This window comes from Callospermophilus lateralis, chromosome X (assembly GCF_048772815.1).
Source record: "Callospermophilus lateralis isolate mCalLat2 chromosome X, mCalLat2.hap1, whole genome shotgun sequence".
Classification (NCBI taxonomy): domain Eukaryota; kingdom Metazoa; phylum Chordata; class Mammalia; order Rodentia; family Sciuridae; genus Callospermophilus; species Callospermophilus lateralis.
Genome location: NC_135325.1, coordinates 23,217,518 through 23,234,232, shown reverse-complemented (window position 1 = coordinate 23,234,232; position 16,715 = coordinate 23,217,518). Strand labels below are relative to the sequence as shown.

General features: G+C 34.0%; 1 protein-coding gene across 1 annotated transcript in view; it reads right to left on the bottom strand.

Moving 5' to 3' along the window:
* Positions 1-16,715, bottom strand: part of Cfap47 (cilia and flagella associated protein 47) — a 421,187-nt gene that overhangs the window by 269,924 nt on the left and 134,548 nt on the right. The window contains exons 27-29 of the mRNA XM_077107522.1: positions 13,668-13,768; positions 8,766-8,912; positions 7,458-7,680 (exon numbers count right to left, since the gene is read on the bottom strand). Of these exons, the coding sequence (XP_076963637.1) occupies positions 7,458-7,680; positions 8,766-8,912; positions 13,668-13,768 (471 nt within the window). The remainder of the gene's footprint in view (positions 1-7,457; positions 7,681-8,765; positions 8,913-13,667; positions 13,769-16,715) is intronic.

Sequence of the window (16,715 nt, the reverse complement as noted above, 5' to 3'; positions counted from 1 at the left end):
AATAGCTAAAGCAATCCTTCGCAGGAAGAGCAAAGCAAAGGAGGTGACATCACTATACCAGACTTTAAACCATACTACAGTACAATAGTAACAAAAACAGCATGGTATTGGCACCAAAACAGACTGGTAGTCCAATGGTACAGAATAGAGAACACAGAGACTAACCCACAAAATTACAATTATCTTATATTAGACAAAGGTGCCAAAAACATGCATTGGAGAAAAGATACATTTTCAACAAATGGTGGTGGGAAAACTAGAAATCCATGTGCAACAAAATGAAATTGAACCCATATCTGTCACCATGCACAAAACTTAACTCAAAATGGATCAAGGACCTAGGAATTAAACCAGAGACTCTGCATCTAATTGAAGAAAAAGTAGGCCCTAATCTTCATCATGTGGGATTAGGCCCCAACTTCCTTAATAAGACTCCTTATAGCATAAGAATTAAAACCAAGAATCAATTAATGAGATGGAATCAAACTAAAAAGTTTCTTTTCAGCAAAAGAAACAATCTGTGAGGTGAACAGAGAGCCTATCCTGGGAGCAAATTTTTACCCCTCACACATTAGATAGAGCACTAATATCTAGGGTATATAAAGAACTCAAAAAGCTAAACACCAAAAAAACCAAATAACCCAATCACAAATGGGCCAAGGACCTGAACAGACACTTCTCAGAAGAGGATATACGATCAATCAACAAATATATGAAAAAATGCTCATCATCTCTAGCAATCAGAGAAATGCAAATCAAAACTACTCTAAGATTTCATCTCACTCCAGTCAGAATGGCAGCTATTATAAAGACAAACAACAATAAGTGTTGGTGAGGATGTGGGGGAAAAGACACACTCATACACTGCTGGTGGGACTGCAAATTGGTGCAGCCAATATGGAAAACAGTATGGAGATTACTTGGAAATCCGGAAATGGAACGACCATTTGACCCAGCTATCCCTCTCCTAGGACTATACACAAAGGACTTAAAAACAGCAAACTACAGGGACACAGCCACATCAATGTTTATAGCAGCACAACAGCTAAACTGTGGAGACAACCTAGATGACCTTCAGTGGATGAATGGAATAAAAAAAATGTGACATATGCACACAATGGAATTTTATCCAGCAATAAAAGAGAATAAAATCATGGCATTTGCAGGTAAATGAATGGCTTTAGAGAGGATAATGCTAAGTGAAGTTAGTCAATCCAAAAAAAAACAAATGCTGAATGTTTTCTCTCCCTGATATAAGGAGACTGACTCATAGTGGGGTAGGGAGAGGGAGCATGAGAGAAATAGGTGAATTATAGATATGGAAGAGGGGTGGGAGGGGAAGGGAGGAGGCAGGGAATTAGGAAGGATGGAGGAATGTGATGGACATCATTATCCAACGTCCATGTATGAAGACAAGAATTAGGTGTCAATCTACTTTATATACAAAGAGAGATAGGAAAAATTGTGGTATATATGTGTAATAAGAATTGTAATGCAAAAAAAAAAACAAAGTACATGTATAAAGACATGAATGACGTGAACACACTTTATATACAAAGATATAAAAAATTGTGCTCTATATGTATAATAAGAATTGTAATGCATTCCGCTGTCATGTATTTAAAAAAATAAAATCAATTAAATTTTTAAAAACGCCATCTTCCCTTAATGACAATGTAATCTGGAAAAAATTTAAATAAAAAAAATATTTGAGAATCAATCAAACAAAAGAGGTGAAAGACTTCTACAATGAAAACTACAGAACAATAAGGAAAGAAATTGAAGAAGACCTTAGAATGTGGAAATATCTCCCATGTTCATGCATGGGCAGAATTAATGTTGTCAAAATAGCCATACTCCCAAAAGCACTATACAAATTTAATGCAATTCCAATTAAAGTGCCAATGATGTTCTTCATAAAAAGAAAAAGCTGGGCTGGGGATGTGGCTCAAGTGGTAGTGTGCTCACCTAGCATAAGTGAGGCACTGGGTTCAATTCTTAGCACCACATAAAAATAAAATGAAGATATTGTGTCCACCTAAAACTAAAACATAAATATTTTTAAAAAAAAGAAAAAAAGAAAAAGCTGTCATGAAATTCATTTGGAAAAATAAGAGGCCCAGAATAGATAAAGCAATCCTCAGTGAGAAAAGTGAAGCAAGAGGCATTACAATACCAGACCTTAAATTATACTACAGAGCTGTGGTAACAAAAATAGCATGGTATTGGCACCAAAGAAGATATGAACACTAATAGAACAGAATAGAAGCAGAGTAGACAAACCCACATAAATACAATTTTCTCATACTAGACAAAGGCACCAAAAACACACTGGAGAAAAGACAGCCCTTCAAATGGTGCTAGGAAAACTTGAAATTCTCACATAGTAGAATGAAACTGAACCCCTATCTCTCACCCAGCACAAAACTCAACTCAAGGTGGATCAAGGACCTTGGCATTAGACCAGAGACCCTGCACATACTGGAAGAAAAAGCAGGCCCAACTCTCCATTATGTCAGTTTAGGAACTAACTTCCTCAGTAAGACTCCTAAAGGGCAAAAAGTAAAATCAAGAATCAATAAATGGGATGGCATCAAACTAAAAAGCTTCTTAACAACAAAGGAAACAATCAAGAACATGAAGAGAGACCCAACAGAATGGGAGAAAATCTTTGCCACCTATACCTCAGATAGAACATCAACCTCCAGGATATACAAAGAACTAAAAAAAAAAACACCAAAAAAACAAATAACCCAATCAATAAATTGGCAAAGAACTGAACAAGCACTTCACAGAAATTGAAATAGAAATGCTCAACAAATATAGGAAAAAATTTTGAACACCTCCAATAATTAGAAAAATGCAAATTAAAACCACACTGAGGTTTCCTCTCACTCCAGTCAGAATGGCAATTATCAACAATACAAAGAATAATAAATATTGGTGAGTATGAGGGGAGAAAGGCATACTTATACATTGCTGCTGGGACTGCAAATTGGTGCAGACACTCTGGAAAGCAGTAGATATTCATCAGAAAACTTGGAATGGAACCATTATTTGACCTAGTTATCACACTCCTTGGTATATATCCAAAGGACTTAAAATCAGTATATTATAATGACACAGCCACTTCAATGTATATAGCAGCTCAATTCACAATAGATAAACTATGGAACCAACCTAGGTGCCCTTCAACAGTTGAATGGTTAAAGAAAATGTGGTACATATACACAATGGAATATTATTCAGCTGTAAAGAATGAAATTATGGCATTTGCCAGTAAATGGATGGAACTGGAGACTATCATGCTAAGTGAAAAAAGCCAATCCCAAATAACCAAAAGCTGAATGTTCTCTCCGATATGTGGATGCTGACTCACAATAGGCTGGGGGTGTGGGGGTGAGCGAAGGAGAGGCTCACCAGATTGGAAAGAGTATAATTGGGGGAAGGGGAAATGGGAAAAAATAGTAGAATGCATTGGACGTAAGTTTCCAGTGCTCATATATGAATACACAACCAGTGTAACTTCACATCATGTACAACCACAAAAATGGGAAGTTATACTCCATTTATATATGATATGTCAAAATATACTCTACTGTCATGTATAACTAAAAAGAACAAATTTTTAAAAAAGAATAAATTTAATACCCATAAAACATATATAATGATTCCTTGCCTAATCTATATTAATCATTATTAGTAGTAAACTCATCACAAAAATATTTAAAAGGAAGAAAATAAGACAGATAATGCAAAGTAAATTCAATGGTTCATGGATCATTAGATTATAGTAATGAAAGCAATAACTAAAATAATGAGTCATTATGATGGGAATAAAAGAAGATAATAGGAAGAGTGAAACAGAAATGTTTGAGAAGGAAGGGCAACTCCGTGTTCAGGAAAAATACATTGAACACATGCACTCATCTTCTCTCCCTCTCAAAATATTTCTAACATGTCAGAAAAATGGGAGAAAGGGAATAAGCCTATAATGACATTGAAATTGGGAAAGAGAGCATGAGTACACCAGAAAATTTGAAGGGTATCTATTAGACAGAGAATGGATAGAACTGAATTGATGGATCAATAGAATTGATACACTGTATAGCAGTATGCTATAGGGGAAACAATAAACCGTTTTCCTAGAGGAATAAAACAGAGGCTCCAACTTTAGTGTTGACAGAGAAGAAGAAAGTCACACATGGTACAGTGATCATTACAGTTAACTGCTATATATGGAAAATCCAGGATTGATCTACTATCCCACAAAACATGTAAAGGACACAAAAGTAGTCTTTGCCTTCAGGAAAAATTGGAGATGTCTCAAAATAAAATCAACCCCCAGCTATCTGGGAAATTTATGGCACCTACAGTGGATGTTCATGTTCTAAATTCCCCCTTCCTTTTGCATTCTGTCTGGTCTAGTACCCTAAAGTAAAGTATGTATGTTACCATGAATTGGCAACTTGCTAACAACTTTTGTCTGATTTTTAATTTGGGAAAATAGTTCATGGAAAAACAAACATTCAGAGTATCCAGAGAAACCCTTGTCCTCTGCTTGTAGCAAAAACCAAATCTTTTATGTGTATATATGAATGAATGATAATCAAAACTAGAAATAATTAAGGAAAACCATTAACAACTGAAACAAAAATCAAATTAAAAATACAAAAGAATGAAGAACTCAGGAGAGATGATATGATTTAATGAAAATTAAAACTGATGAAAACTCTCATACTGTAAAGGAGCTACTCAAAATTTCTGCATGTGTCTATAATTCAAAAACAGAATGGTATCAGACATAAAGAAGAAGGGAAGAAAAGGAAAAAAGGGGAAGGAATAGGGAGAAAAGAATAAGAGATCAGGGAAGGAGAAAGGGATAATTAAAGAAAAACAACATGTTTGGAAAATGAACTATAAATACCAATTAAAATATTTACAGAAAAAGTAGAATGCTACAGCGTAAGAAATTAAAGTACAAGAAAGGTGAAAGACAAAAAGTAATTGAGAGCAAAATGAAGGATCAGTAAAATAGTTCCCCTATCTTTGTAATAGAAGATTGAGAGAATAGAGAAAACAGAGGGAAGCAAATAATAGAACAGGAGGCAGAAAATAAGGGTTAAATGATTAGTCTTCAATACATAGGGCTTAATGAATGCCAAGGATATTGAATGATGATGAAGAACTTGATGCTGACATTTTAATCTAATAAATTACAAAAATACAGAATAACAGAGAAATAGGAACTATGAAAGAGATCTAAAAGAATGAACATATCATTCCCCAAATGTGACATTAAACTTCTCATGAGAAACACTGGATGCTTCCCCATGATGGAGTAATGCAAGAGACATTGAAAAGGGCTTTCAAATATTGGTAACAATACATGACCTTGGAGAACTTCTTAGCCTGAGTGCCCATAATCCAGAAATTCCAAATCAAGAAATGGCTTTGAATAACTTTGTTATCTGGACAAAGTTAATCTCTGTTTAAAGTTTTTGGTTGTAGGCAGCTTTTCTTCCCAGGAATAGAAAGGCTTCATTCTCATCAAGAATAGTCTTTTTCAAGGCAATACCCAATAATGAGGTCTGTTTCTCGCTTATCAAAATAGTACAGTAAAGATTTTAAACTGTTACAGTAGTCAACTTCATTAAGAAACAGCCAGCCATTCAATGTGTCTCATTAGTGAGGTTAATAATATAGAATGCTTAATAGAAAATTGTCCCAGAATGCATTGAAGAGACTTTTACAAGTGTGTGTTGTTTGGTCTCATCATATCACCTCTGAGACATTTTCTATTTAATATCAAAAAATGTCTGCTACTATTTATAAACAAATGTATTCATCTCTGCATTATTTATGCAAACAAAATATAATGAAATAGCATAAGTAAATGCCCCCTGATGAATGTGAATTGGCAAGTAAATAATGATGTATGTTTATAATAATATATTGTACATTACCAATCAGTATAATAGTAAAAGGCATGCAGAAAATTAAAACCAAAATCCTAAGGCTTATAAAAACAACAAAAATTAGAATGCTTAGTGGCAAAATTTCTGCATTGCAGCCAAAGTGGAATAAAGAGAAATCTTTAGGCTTGAAAATAATTAAAAACACAACTCAAATTTAAAGAAAACATGAATCATAAGAAAAAAACAGCATCACGTGACTTAAGAAACACAGAAATGGATAAATTTATCCAAGAACTTATATGAGACCAAATAGATAAATAAATAAATTGATAAAACCTAAAATGAAGAAAAAATAAAATTATAATTTTAAATTAAGATCAGACTAAAACTTCATAAAGGAGAATTTTAAAACAGAAACACTAGTCACAGTGATGAATAATAATTTTTAAATGCTTAATCAATGATTTTCCCCAAAATGAAAATGAATCATTAAGGTATAATGACTTTAAATTTTTAACTCGGGTAAAATGTTTATTGAAACTAACACCAAAGCCAAAAACTGAAAACTTTCTGAAAAATTCCCTCTAGCCAGTTGATTTTATGATCGAATATGGAAATTTTCAGTTTCTGTTGCATTAATTTTCCCCACAGCATAAAGAAATATTCGTCAATTAAGTCAGTAAAATTGAAATTGTCCATTAAAAAAAATAAAAGCAATAACATATTGGAAAATTATTATAGATTTAGCTAAACCTGCAAGTACTGAGAAAGGAGGCAAAAAAGTGTTCTGAGGTTCCATTATATCAGCAACACTGAAACAAGGGAGGTGCCCAAATGCTTGTTTAAATGAACAGCAGAGGTTAGTAATTTGATAAAACTGAAGAAGTTTAACAATTTTAGACATGTTGAGTAATAAAACACTTGAAAGGAGGAATGTAAATGTGTTGTCAAAGAGGAGATAGTGTTAAAGGAAATCTGGCCTTGTTCACTAATACTGCCATCTAAGGGCCCGGATTGTGGTAAGCAGTAGAGTGCTCCCCTGGAACATGTGAGTCCCTGGGTTGGATTCTAGCACCACATAAAAATAAATAAAGAAAATAAAGGTATCATATCCATCTACAACTAAAAAAATGTTTTTTAAATACTACCATCTGTATACCGAACTATACTCTGGATCTAGAACTGATAGCTTATTTATATTAAAATGTATGATTTCCTAATTTTTTTAATTTAAAAGGACTTTTTCTACTCATAGTTTACCCTTCTTAATTCACACGTCAGGAAATTGAGGTCCAGTGATTTTTCAGTACCTTCCTAAAATTATCAGATATTTAGAAGAAATTTAAAATTATATTATATGTAGCCTAAAGAATTTATATTTCCATTTTTACTCTTCTTTCTAGCTTCTTTATAACTTATCACTTTTAATAGCTTACCAATAATTTAATATTTCATTTCACTTAAAATTAACCCAATAAACAGATCATATTTCAGAATATGATATGAAGAAAGAAATTTAGAGAAACATATAACTATCACCTTCTTATAGTCTCTGGAATGGAAAGAGAATGAGGTCCTTCAGGCCAGCCAAAGAGACTGAACCATGTCTGGGCTGCATTTACAACCTTCTGAAAGAAGTTATATGCCTTTGATCCTTCTTCCAGAGAAAAGAATTGTTCATTTTTCTCCTCCTTTCCATCATCTGCCCTTTTTGGTGTTTTGCTTTCATCAAAGTCCAAATCTTCTTGTAATGTGTCCATTCCTAAAACTCACATTTGTTTATAAAAATGATTACTTGATAACAGAGCAAAATATTCTTACAGCTATATCTATTCCTCTGAGTCAATTTACTATATTGCAAAATAAATAATGAGAATATACTTACATTCAAATACTCAAATAATGTTTTTAAAATTTATGAATTTCAAAAGGAAACAATTCTATTTTCTTTTTGCCTTAATAGTATATGAAAATATTCCCAAAGTGGAAGCTTTTACTTCTAACTACATAAGAAAAATGTCTCAACAATTCTTTACCTTTGTTTACTAGACAAAACTAAACTTCAGCTGAAAGAATTATACAAACAAAAATATTGATTGCAGATTCAAAATGATGTTCTCTTTAAGTATTTAAATAAAACAAAATACTTTTTGAATTATGGAAAATTTCAAAAATATAGAATGATATTATCAATTTTCTTTTCAAAAATATCTGCCTATTACATGACACAAAAGCAAACTAACTGGAAACTATCTTCACACTATTTAAGTTGGTTTGGTTCATTCAATAAAAAGAAAAAGTTTCAATATTACCCATATCTAGGGAAAGAAATATTTGCGCAGTTTAATTGCAAGTAATATCAAATGCATATTTAGCAGTGTTCACTTTTTAAAAGACGGTTTAACCATGGGTCCACCTAGATAATGAAATGACAAAACCATAGTTCTGTAGTTCCCAAACTCTGTACAGAGGTCTCGTATAATGTCACAAAAAATTTACAGAACATCCACTGGATATTTTGCTTGTTTGTTAAATATTACTGAAACATCTGTTAGGCAGCATACATAAGCAACTACTCTCAAGGTTCTTTTGTACTAAACCAGTTAATAAATGCAACAATTTTAATTTTTGGCCTAGGGAAATGTATTTAAATACTAGAGGTGTTGCAAATCAAGAGAGTTTCTGCTATTGCTCATTGGAGAGAACTCTTGAAGCAGATGACCTACTTAAAACTACTGACAAATCCATGGATTTCTTACTAGAAAAGAACTAACTTTTAAATTAAAAGATATTAAGCAGACCACATCAAGGACTGAATTTGAGAAATACACTATATTTGCCACATACCAACAAATAAGTTTCCACTTGTAAGTTCGGCATCATTAAATTTAGTAGCAGTGGATGTCATATTTATTGAAGCGGAAGAGGGTAATTCGACATCCTGGTGGGGAAACATAAAACTGCCTCTAGACTTCATAGGACTTCCATCTTTATCTACAAGTGACACATTGGGCAATAGTAAGTAAAATAAACATTCATGGAATTCACCAGCAAATTACTTAACCTGAATTTCATATTTATATAAAAATAATAGAAAAAAGTCTAAAATATTTATTATACTTCAAATAAGATGACAAAAAGTTAATATTGATAATGACTTTCTTAACTAAAATTTATTTGATAAGGCAATTATTATAGTATATCAAAGTTATTGGAGAATAAACAACATTCAACTTTAGGATAAATAAAAATATGTAAAACATTTTAAATTTTCAAGACCCCCCAAATGGAATTATTACATATGATGTTCAAAAAAAGATAAAAGAAAAGTATTACTAACAAAAGTAATTTTTTCCTAGTTAACTCACTCAAGTGAAATATCTGCTTGGTTATGAGCTGTTAAACAAATTTAATGTATCTTCCTGCTAGATTTACTATGTATATTTAGAGAGGGGGTTTGCAAAGCAGAAATCTCAACCAACCACAGGCAGTGCTGATCAAAGCCAGTACATGTTTATGTAAGTCCAGGCATCAGAATATACAACTGTATGTGTGTGTGTGTGTGTGTGTGTGTGTGTGTGTGTGTGTGTGTGTGTATGTATCTTACAGAATCTCATAGACATTTTTAACTATTTTACACTCAATAGGTATCCATATTCCCCAGAAAGCTATGCCATGACAGCCTACATTTAGATAGTTCGGTGATAAAACTATTTGAAGATGCATTAGGCAATGTTTTAAATTTATCAAATGATAAAAAGTTCCTACAGTGAGTACAAAGCCCCAATTCCATCCTTTTAACCAAAGTCATTTGTTCACATCATTCTGTTTAAATTTAGCATGTCAGCAGTAACCAGTTAATTATACTGTCTTGCTTTAGGGATATACTTAATTTAAGATTTCACCTTTATTGGGCATGCTGTCTTATAGAGCAATGTAGCTAAATATATATATATTCTGAAGTCTCACAAACTTGGATAGAATCCCCTGGGACAAGCTTCTCAGCCTCTCCATTAGTCACCTTCCTAATCTGTAAAGTGAGATCTATAAGGGTATCTAACTTAGAATTTTTGGGAGGACTAAATTACGTAACAACAAATGCAAGGAAATTAACAGAACACCACATACCTGGAAAGCATTAAATATATACTAGAAATTATTATACATACTTCTACAAATATTTCCCCAAATGGATGTATTATTTTTAGTCCATGCATTTCATGTTCAATCATCAAAGAAACACAAAGAATTTATTCATTTTTTTCTTTTAAAGCTGTAACAATATTACCTATTATATAGCAATTACTCATTTTTATAGAAGGATATTATAAAAAATACAAAAGTGATAAAGCAATCACCATCAGTGATAATAGCAGTAGTAATGAAATCATAGTAAAAATAATACCTTCTAGGTATTTACAGTCTATGAGTTATTACAAAAGCCCTTTGAATAGATAAAACACATATTATTAATATCCTGCTATTCTCTTATATATACATGGTGTTTAATGAAAGATGATAAATTTGAGCACCTGAGAATTAAAAATAAAATCATACGGCAAAATAATGAGTTTAAAACACAAAAGAGAATTTCTCTCCAGGTTGTGTGAGTCTGAACCCATTCCTATTCCTTTATATTACGTTCTAGAAATTCTCTCCTAACCCAGTACATTAGAAGAATATAAAAATATAACGTATTAGAATTAGTCAGAAAAATCTTTTAAATTTTGACAATATGTCAAAATTCTGAGATCTTTGTCTTTCTCTTCATCCTGCCAATTAGACAATTCCATAAACTGCTTTCAATGATTTTTTATGCTCAGAAGACACTATTTCATATATAAGCCACTCTCTTATGAAAATGTATAGCTAAGAGATGCCTTTCTGATATTCTATAATTCAGATGACCCATTCTATAAGATTGAATAAATACCTTTTATCTACCACACACTGTGTGAGGCATTATAGATACAAGAGTGAAAAGGAGAAAAATGATTCCCATTCTCGATGCCTTATAGATAACAATATCTAGAAAGGGATATAGGTAATAGGCATATTAAGTAAAAATGTGTTAAGGGCAGTGATGGAAATTGCTCAAAACTATGAACATTCACCAGAGAATGCAAAACCCTTGCTTGTAGAGGCAGGAAAGATTTTAGGTATGCAGATGATGTAGAGTTTTGTAGAAAAATGCTCCAGATAGGAAAGATTATTAGTAAGATCTGGATGCTAGAAAAACTTACAGAAGTTTATTGTGGCTTGAGCATAAAGGGAAAGTTGTCTGGAATGAGAATAAGGTCATTATGTAGGGTAATGCCATATGGGGTCTTCAGAGAAGGCAGGAGAATAGTTTAGAAATCTGCATTGATCCTAAGAAGACATTACAGGAACTTGAATGTATGTATTGTCACTGGAGAAAGAAAGAAGTGAGATGATTTGAGAGGCATTTAGAAGGCAAAGTAATAGGATTTGTTGGACTGGAAGTGTAGTATGATACAGAGATGTCATCATTAAGGATGACAGTTTAGTATCTGGATAAGGACCTACCCTAATCTGTTGTAGGTAAATCTACAGAAGTAGCATATACAGAAGGATGAGAAAATTCCAGAAAGGGGAGTTTAGTTTTGGTCATGCTGTTTGGGGGAGGCCTGTGGGAATACAATGAAAGGCATCCAGAATTCAGTTGAATTCTGAATTCCTGAATCTCTGAAAGGGATTAGCATTGGATATATATCCCATGTATTATAATTGAAGCCATAGAAGGGAGAAGAGGGGTCAGAACTCCAACAGATGAAAAGAATTAAAAAATACAGAGAGAGGAAGAAGAATTCATGAAAGATGCTTGGAAGGAATAGTCTTAAGTTAGAGAAAACCCAGAGAAGTATGGCATGTAAAAGCCCAGAGATAGTCTCAAGAAAGAGAAGTGGGGAATAATCAACACTCTTAGACATGCCCAGTAGGCAAATAATGCTTCTTGATCACCCCTAAAATTCATTTCCTGTTAAAGGGAGATGAGGTACTCTAAGTGCTTACTTTCCTCTGCTACTTTTCTCCCTATCTCTAGGAAGTTAATTGACAATAAGATTGGGAAGTAAGGAATACATGGCCTAAATCTGCCCTGTTTACTTACTCCTTGGAATTTTCCTAAAAATATATAGTCTCCCTTCTCCTCCCTGCTGACTTCCTGGAAACTGAACTAAAGTACATAAGAGGGAGGCAAAAATTGACAAGCAAGTATAAGCAAGATTATTCAATATAGTAGAGTTTCTGGGTAATGAGATTTAGATAAAGGAAGGGCCTGAGGTAGAACAGCATACTGGCTTCTGTCCTTGTGACTAGAGGAAAAGGAGGTATGATGGGTTCCAGCACATGCTTGGTATTTGGAACTTCAGAGCATTATTGTCTGATGGTCTCTATCTCTTTTCAACAGTAAGAAAAATGATATTCTCTGAGATTGAGATTGAATGGGTTTCATCAGTTGGTAAATGTTTGAAGAAGTAAGTGGAGAAAATGAGAAAACTGGTTAAAACACAGAAAAGCCCCTCCAACTCAGCACTAAAAATTAAGGACTTGACAGACTACTAAGATGGAGTTTTTTCCCCCACGCTTCATCTTTTCTCTTCTCTGGTACTTACTCCATCATTTGTTCTCTTCTGTGTCTTTCATTTCAATTTCTCCCTATTCACTAACTTTTTTTCTATTACTTTTTTGCTTTTTTTCCTTTTCCTTATTTTCTTTTTAATTAATTCATTAATTGTTTTTTGTTTCTTTGTTTATATTTTTGCTGAGGATTAAACCAAGAGTCTCACACATGCTAGGAAATTATCACTGAGCCATATGCTCAGCTCTAATTAATTAATTTTAATTGACAGATAACTTTCTATATTTATTGTGTCCACCCTGTTATTTTGAAGCATACATTGTGAAATGGTTATATCTAGATAATTTATAAATACATTATCTCATATAGTTATCAATTTTGTGATGAAAACACATTATATCCACCACTTTCTTTACATTTTTTAAGAACACAATGTGTAATTATTAACTACAGTAACCTTTCTGACAACTGATCTGAAATTTATTCCTGCTTTCAATTTGTAATTATGTACCTTTGATCTTAGCTTTTCTCACAATCTCTCCTGCAGCAATATAAGCTGGTCTACTGACTATTCTCTATGCTACCTTAATTTATTTTATATGAATATATCCCAGCAACTGTTCCCTTTATAAATCATTGATATTCAAAAATCCACAGAATGTTCCCAGTACTATAAAATAAAGGGCTCAACAATATGGCCCTGCACCTCCATCTCATGCCTTGTGTCTCCAATTACAACCCTATGTTTTTGCTATTTCACTGTTTGCACAAACCATCCTGGTCAAGATCACCGTTTGTCAAGCTCTACATAAATGTCATCTCTACTATAAATCATTTCAGAACTCCAACATCAGCAATAATCTCTGTACCACCTCCACATGCCCAATACTTCAACTGGCTCATATATAAAGTCCTTAATTAAATATTCTTAGTAAATAATTTCTTTATGCATCTTTTATTAGATTGTTAACTTTGGGAATCAAGAGACACTGTCATATTCTACTACTGATAAGAAACTAAGGTCCTGGCAATGGCAGTTGTTTAATAAACACCTGTTAATTTAAAATTCACTCTATATCTAGATGTTGGCCTTAGGTAACAAGAATCTATACAATATGTTAGAGAGAAAACACTCATAAGCAACTTACCATCCTTTAAAATAATTTTTTGTTTATCAAGATGAATTGCCAAATATGGATATATAGTAAGAATACAGTTTTCTGCTGTTGCTGTAACTGGAAGTGAAAACCTAAAAGTGAAAACATTATATTTCAATAAAATAAAATTTTCATTAGCAGTAAATACAGTGAAATATTTCTAAGTATCCCAGATTCCTTTAATGATGATGACACAAATTATTCATCTTTTTCTTCCCACCACCTTTGTTTTATTAACAACATATCAATCTTAAAAGGTTTGAAAACTTTCATTTTTAAAGTTTTAACAAAGATTGTAAATTCCACTGTCAAGTGTGTTCTAGAATATATATTATCACTATGCAGGTACATAAACACAGATTTGGGTCATTTTAGAGTTGAAGTGGACCCTAAGTTAATTTATTCAAAGTGATAATTGTTTAGATTAAATAACATAGTTTACCCAAAGACACCATTATCACTGCCATTATGGAAAAAAAATTGTTAGTTTTCGTTTTAACTATGAATATAGAAGGGTGAGATAAAAGAGAAAAGCAAATGCTGTGGATGCTCTGCCCTTAAGCCCTTATCATCTAAGATATTATATACTTGTGCTATGCTCCTGTTCTCTGGGTGGACACAGTATAACTTTCTTCAGAGAAAGTCCCTTAGGCTATTAAAGCTGCTCAAAACCAGAAGAGCCTAAAGTTTAGGTTCCTTAGGGAATGCCCATAAGCAATGGCTATGTGGTATGGGCTTTTCAAATCCCAGCTCCTTTGCCTCAAATAGGAAAAAAAAATGGGGGTGGGAGGACAAAAACAAAACTGGTGTCATCTTAGTTCCTCCGAATACCAAAAGATCAGGCTGAGCCTGGGACTTTGATTTAAATGTCATTTATTTGTGGTGATTCATTCTCTGTTCTGCTTATACTAGTCTCTTGTGTTTTCATAAGAACACTTCTATATCACATATCCCTGATTCTTCATTTAAAAGCCAGCTTGCGGACAATACTACAAAAGACAACTACCAAAATAACAAATAAAGAAGCACTGTCACTTCCTATTTGTAAAATGCTAAATAATTAATGAAAATAAATTTATTTTCAAGGGGAAAAACAGAAATAAACTATTGGTTTACATTCTCTTGTAAAACTAGTTAACTGAAGATTATAACATTCAATTTTAGATGTTCTTTAGAGCAAAGAATAATCAACATATAAAATGCCATGAGGAAGGAAGGAAATTGTGTCATTTTTTGGTAAATGGATAGAACTAGAGAACATCAAATAAGCCAAAATCAGAAATTCAAGGGTTGAAAGTTTTCTCTTATATGTGAAAGCAAGAGAGAAATAAGAAATTTATTTATTTATTATTTTTGATACGTGGGATTGAACCCAGAGAGGCTTTACCACTGAGCCACATTTCCAGCCCCATTGTTTTATTTACTTTATTTTATTTTGAGACATTGTATCACTAAGTTGCTTAGGACCTCACTAAATTGCCAAAGCTGACCTCAAAAATGCAATCATCTTGCCTTACTCAGCCTCCCAAGTAACTGGGATTACAGATATGTGCCACTGTGACCAGAAATAAAGAATTTATAAAGGGATCTCATGAAAATAGAAGGGAGAAAAGTAGGGTACAGAAATATGGTTGAAGGGGAGGGAGAAAAACTGAAGAATGAAATTAACCAAATTATGTGCTTGCATGAATATATCACAATTAATTCCACTTTTATAGTATAGCTATAATGCTCCAATTAAAAACAATAAATAAATAGAAGTAAGACCAACAAAGTAGAGGAAGAGGATTAGGAAAAGGGAAGAAGGAAAGGAAAGAGGAAGTACTGGGGATTGAAATGCAGGAAATCATGTTCTACACATTTATGAATATGTCAAAATGAACCATGCTATTATGTATAACTATGATGCACTAACAGAAAAATTTTTAAAGAATAACCAACATATACAAAATTTACTTAGCCACATTCTTCCAGGGAGCATATAGTACAGAAAATGTACAAGCATAGAGAGGCAAGATGGCAGATTAGCATGAGGAAGCATTTCTCTTGTAAGGGGCTACCTAGAACTGAAACCATGAGAATACCACATCTCCCACAGGCTTAGAGTAAAAAAAATCCTGAGACTGGAGGGATTCAGAGACTATTTGACTCATTAATCAGATAAAAACAAAACAAAACAAAAACCTCTCCACCAGCCAGTGTAGCCTATGGAAACTGGAAACTCAGATCCGTGAGTTTGCAGCTAGGTCTGTGTAGGCCTGTGTAAGCCTAGCAAACCTGTGGAAAGTCAGAAACTGGGAACATATCACCCAGGGGAACACAGATTAGAGAGGCTGGAGAGAATCAGGCTCTCCCCAGCTCTGTGAGTTCTGAGGCTGGTGGGGATTGACAGGGCTGGCTATAGTGGGTCAGATGGTTGTAAGAGGGCATTAGGGCATTTTGCTCTCAGCTTGCGCAACCAACAGGTCCACTATGTACCAGGTTCCTGTGGCCCACCTAGGCTGGCACTCATGGGGTCCCAGCACCAGCCAAGTCCCTGAATCCCTCCCCAGTTCAGTATCCACTAGTTTCTGAGATCCACCAGGTTCCGGCATCAGTTTGGTACCCAATAGGGCCTTCCAGCTCCCAGTCTCCCAACCCCTCCCTGGCCCCTGACCTGGTCCATTGCTTGCAGTTTTGTGGCTAGCCTGCAGGTCCTGGGGCCAGCCTTGATCCACCCAGCTGCTTTGCCACAAGACCCACCTGGTCCAGCCTGCAGTTTCTTGACTGGCCAGTCCCCAGGATCAAGCACCAGGCCCTGATCCACCTGCCTCATGGAGATGGCTAGCTGCTTTGCTGCCAGCCTGCAATTCAGCTTCCCCAGCATTCCACTCTGCCTTCAGGTCTGCAGCCTAGCCTGCCCACAATAATCTCCCAAGAAGGGGAATTAGGAAGTCTTAAACCCCAACCTTCAATACGGTGAGCAACACAATAAAAAGGAAAGACACACAACCCACAGCCCATAGATCATACTTGAAGAGGAAACAAAAAGGAAACCAA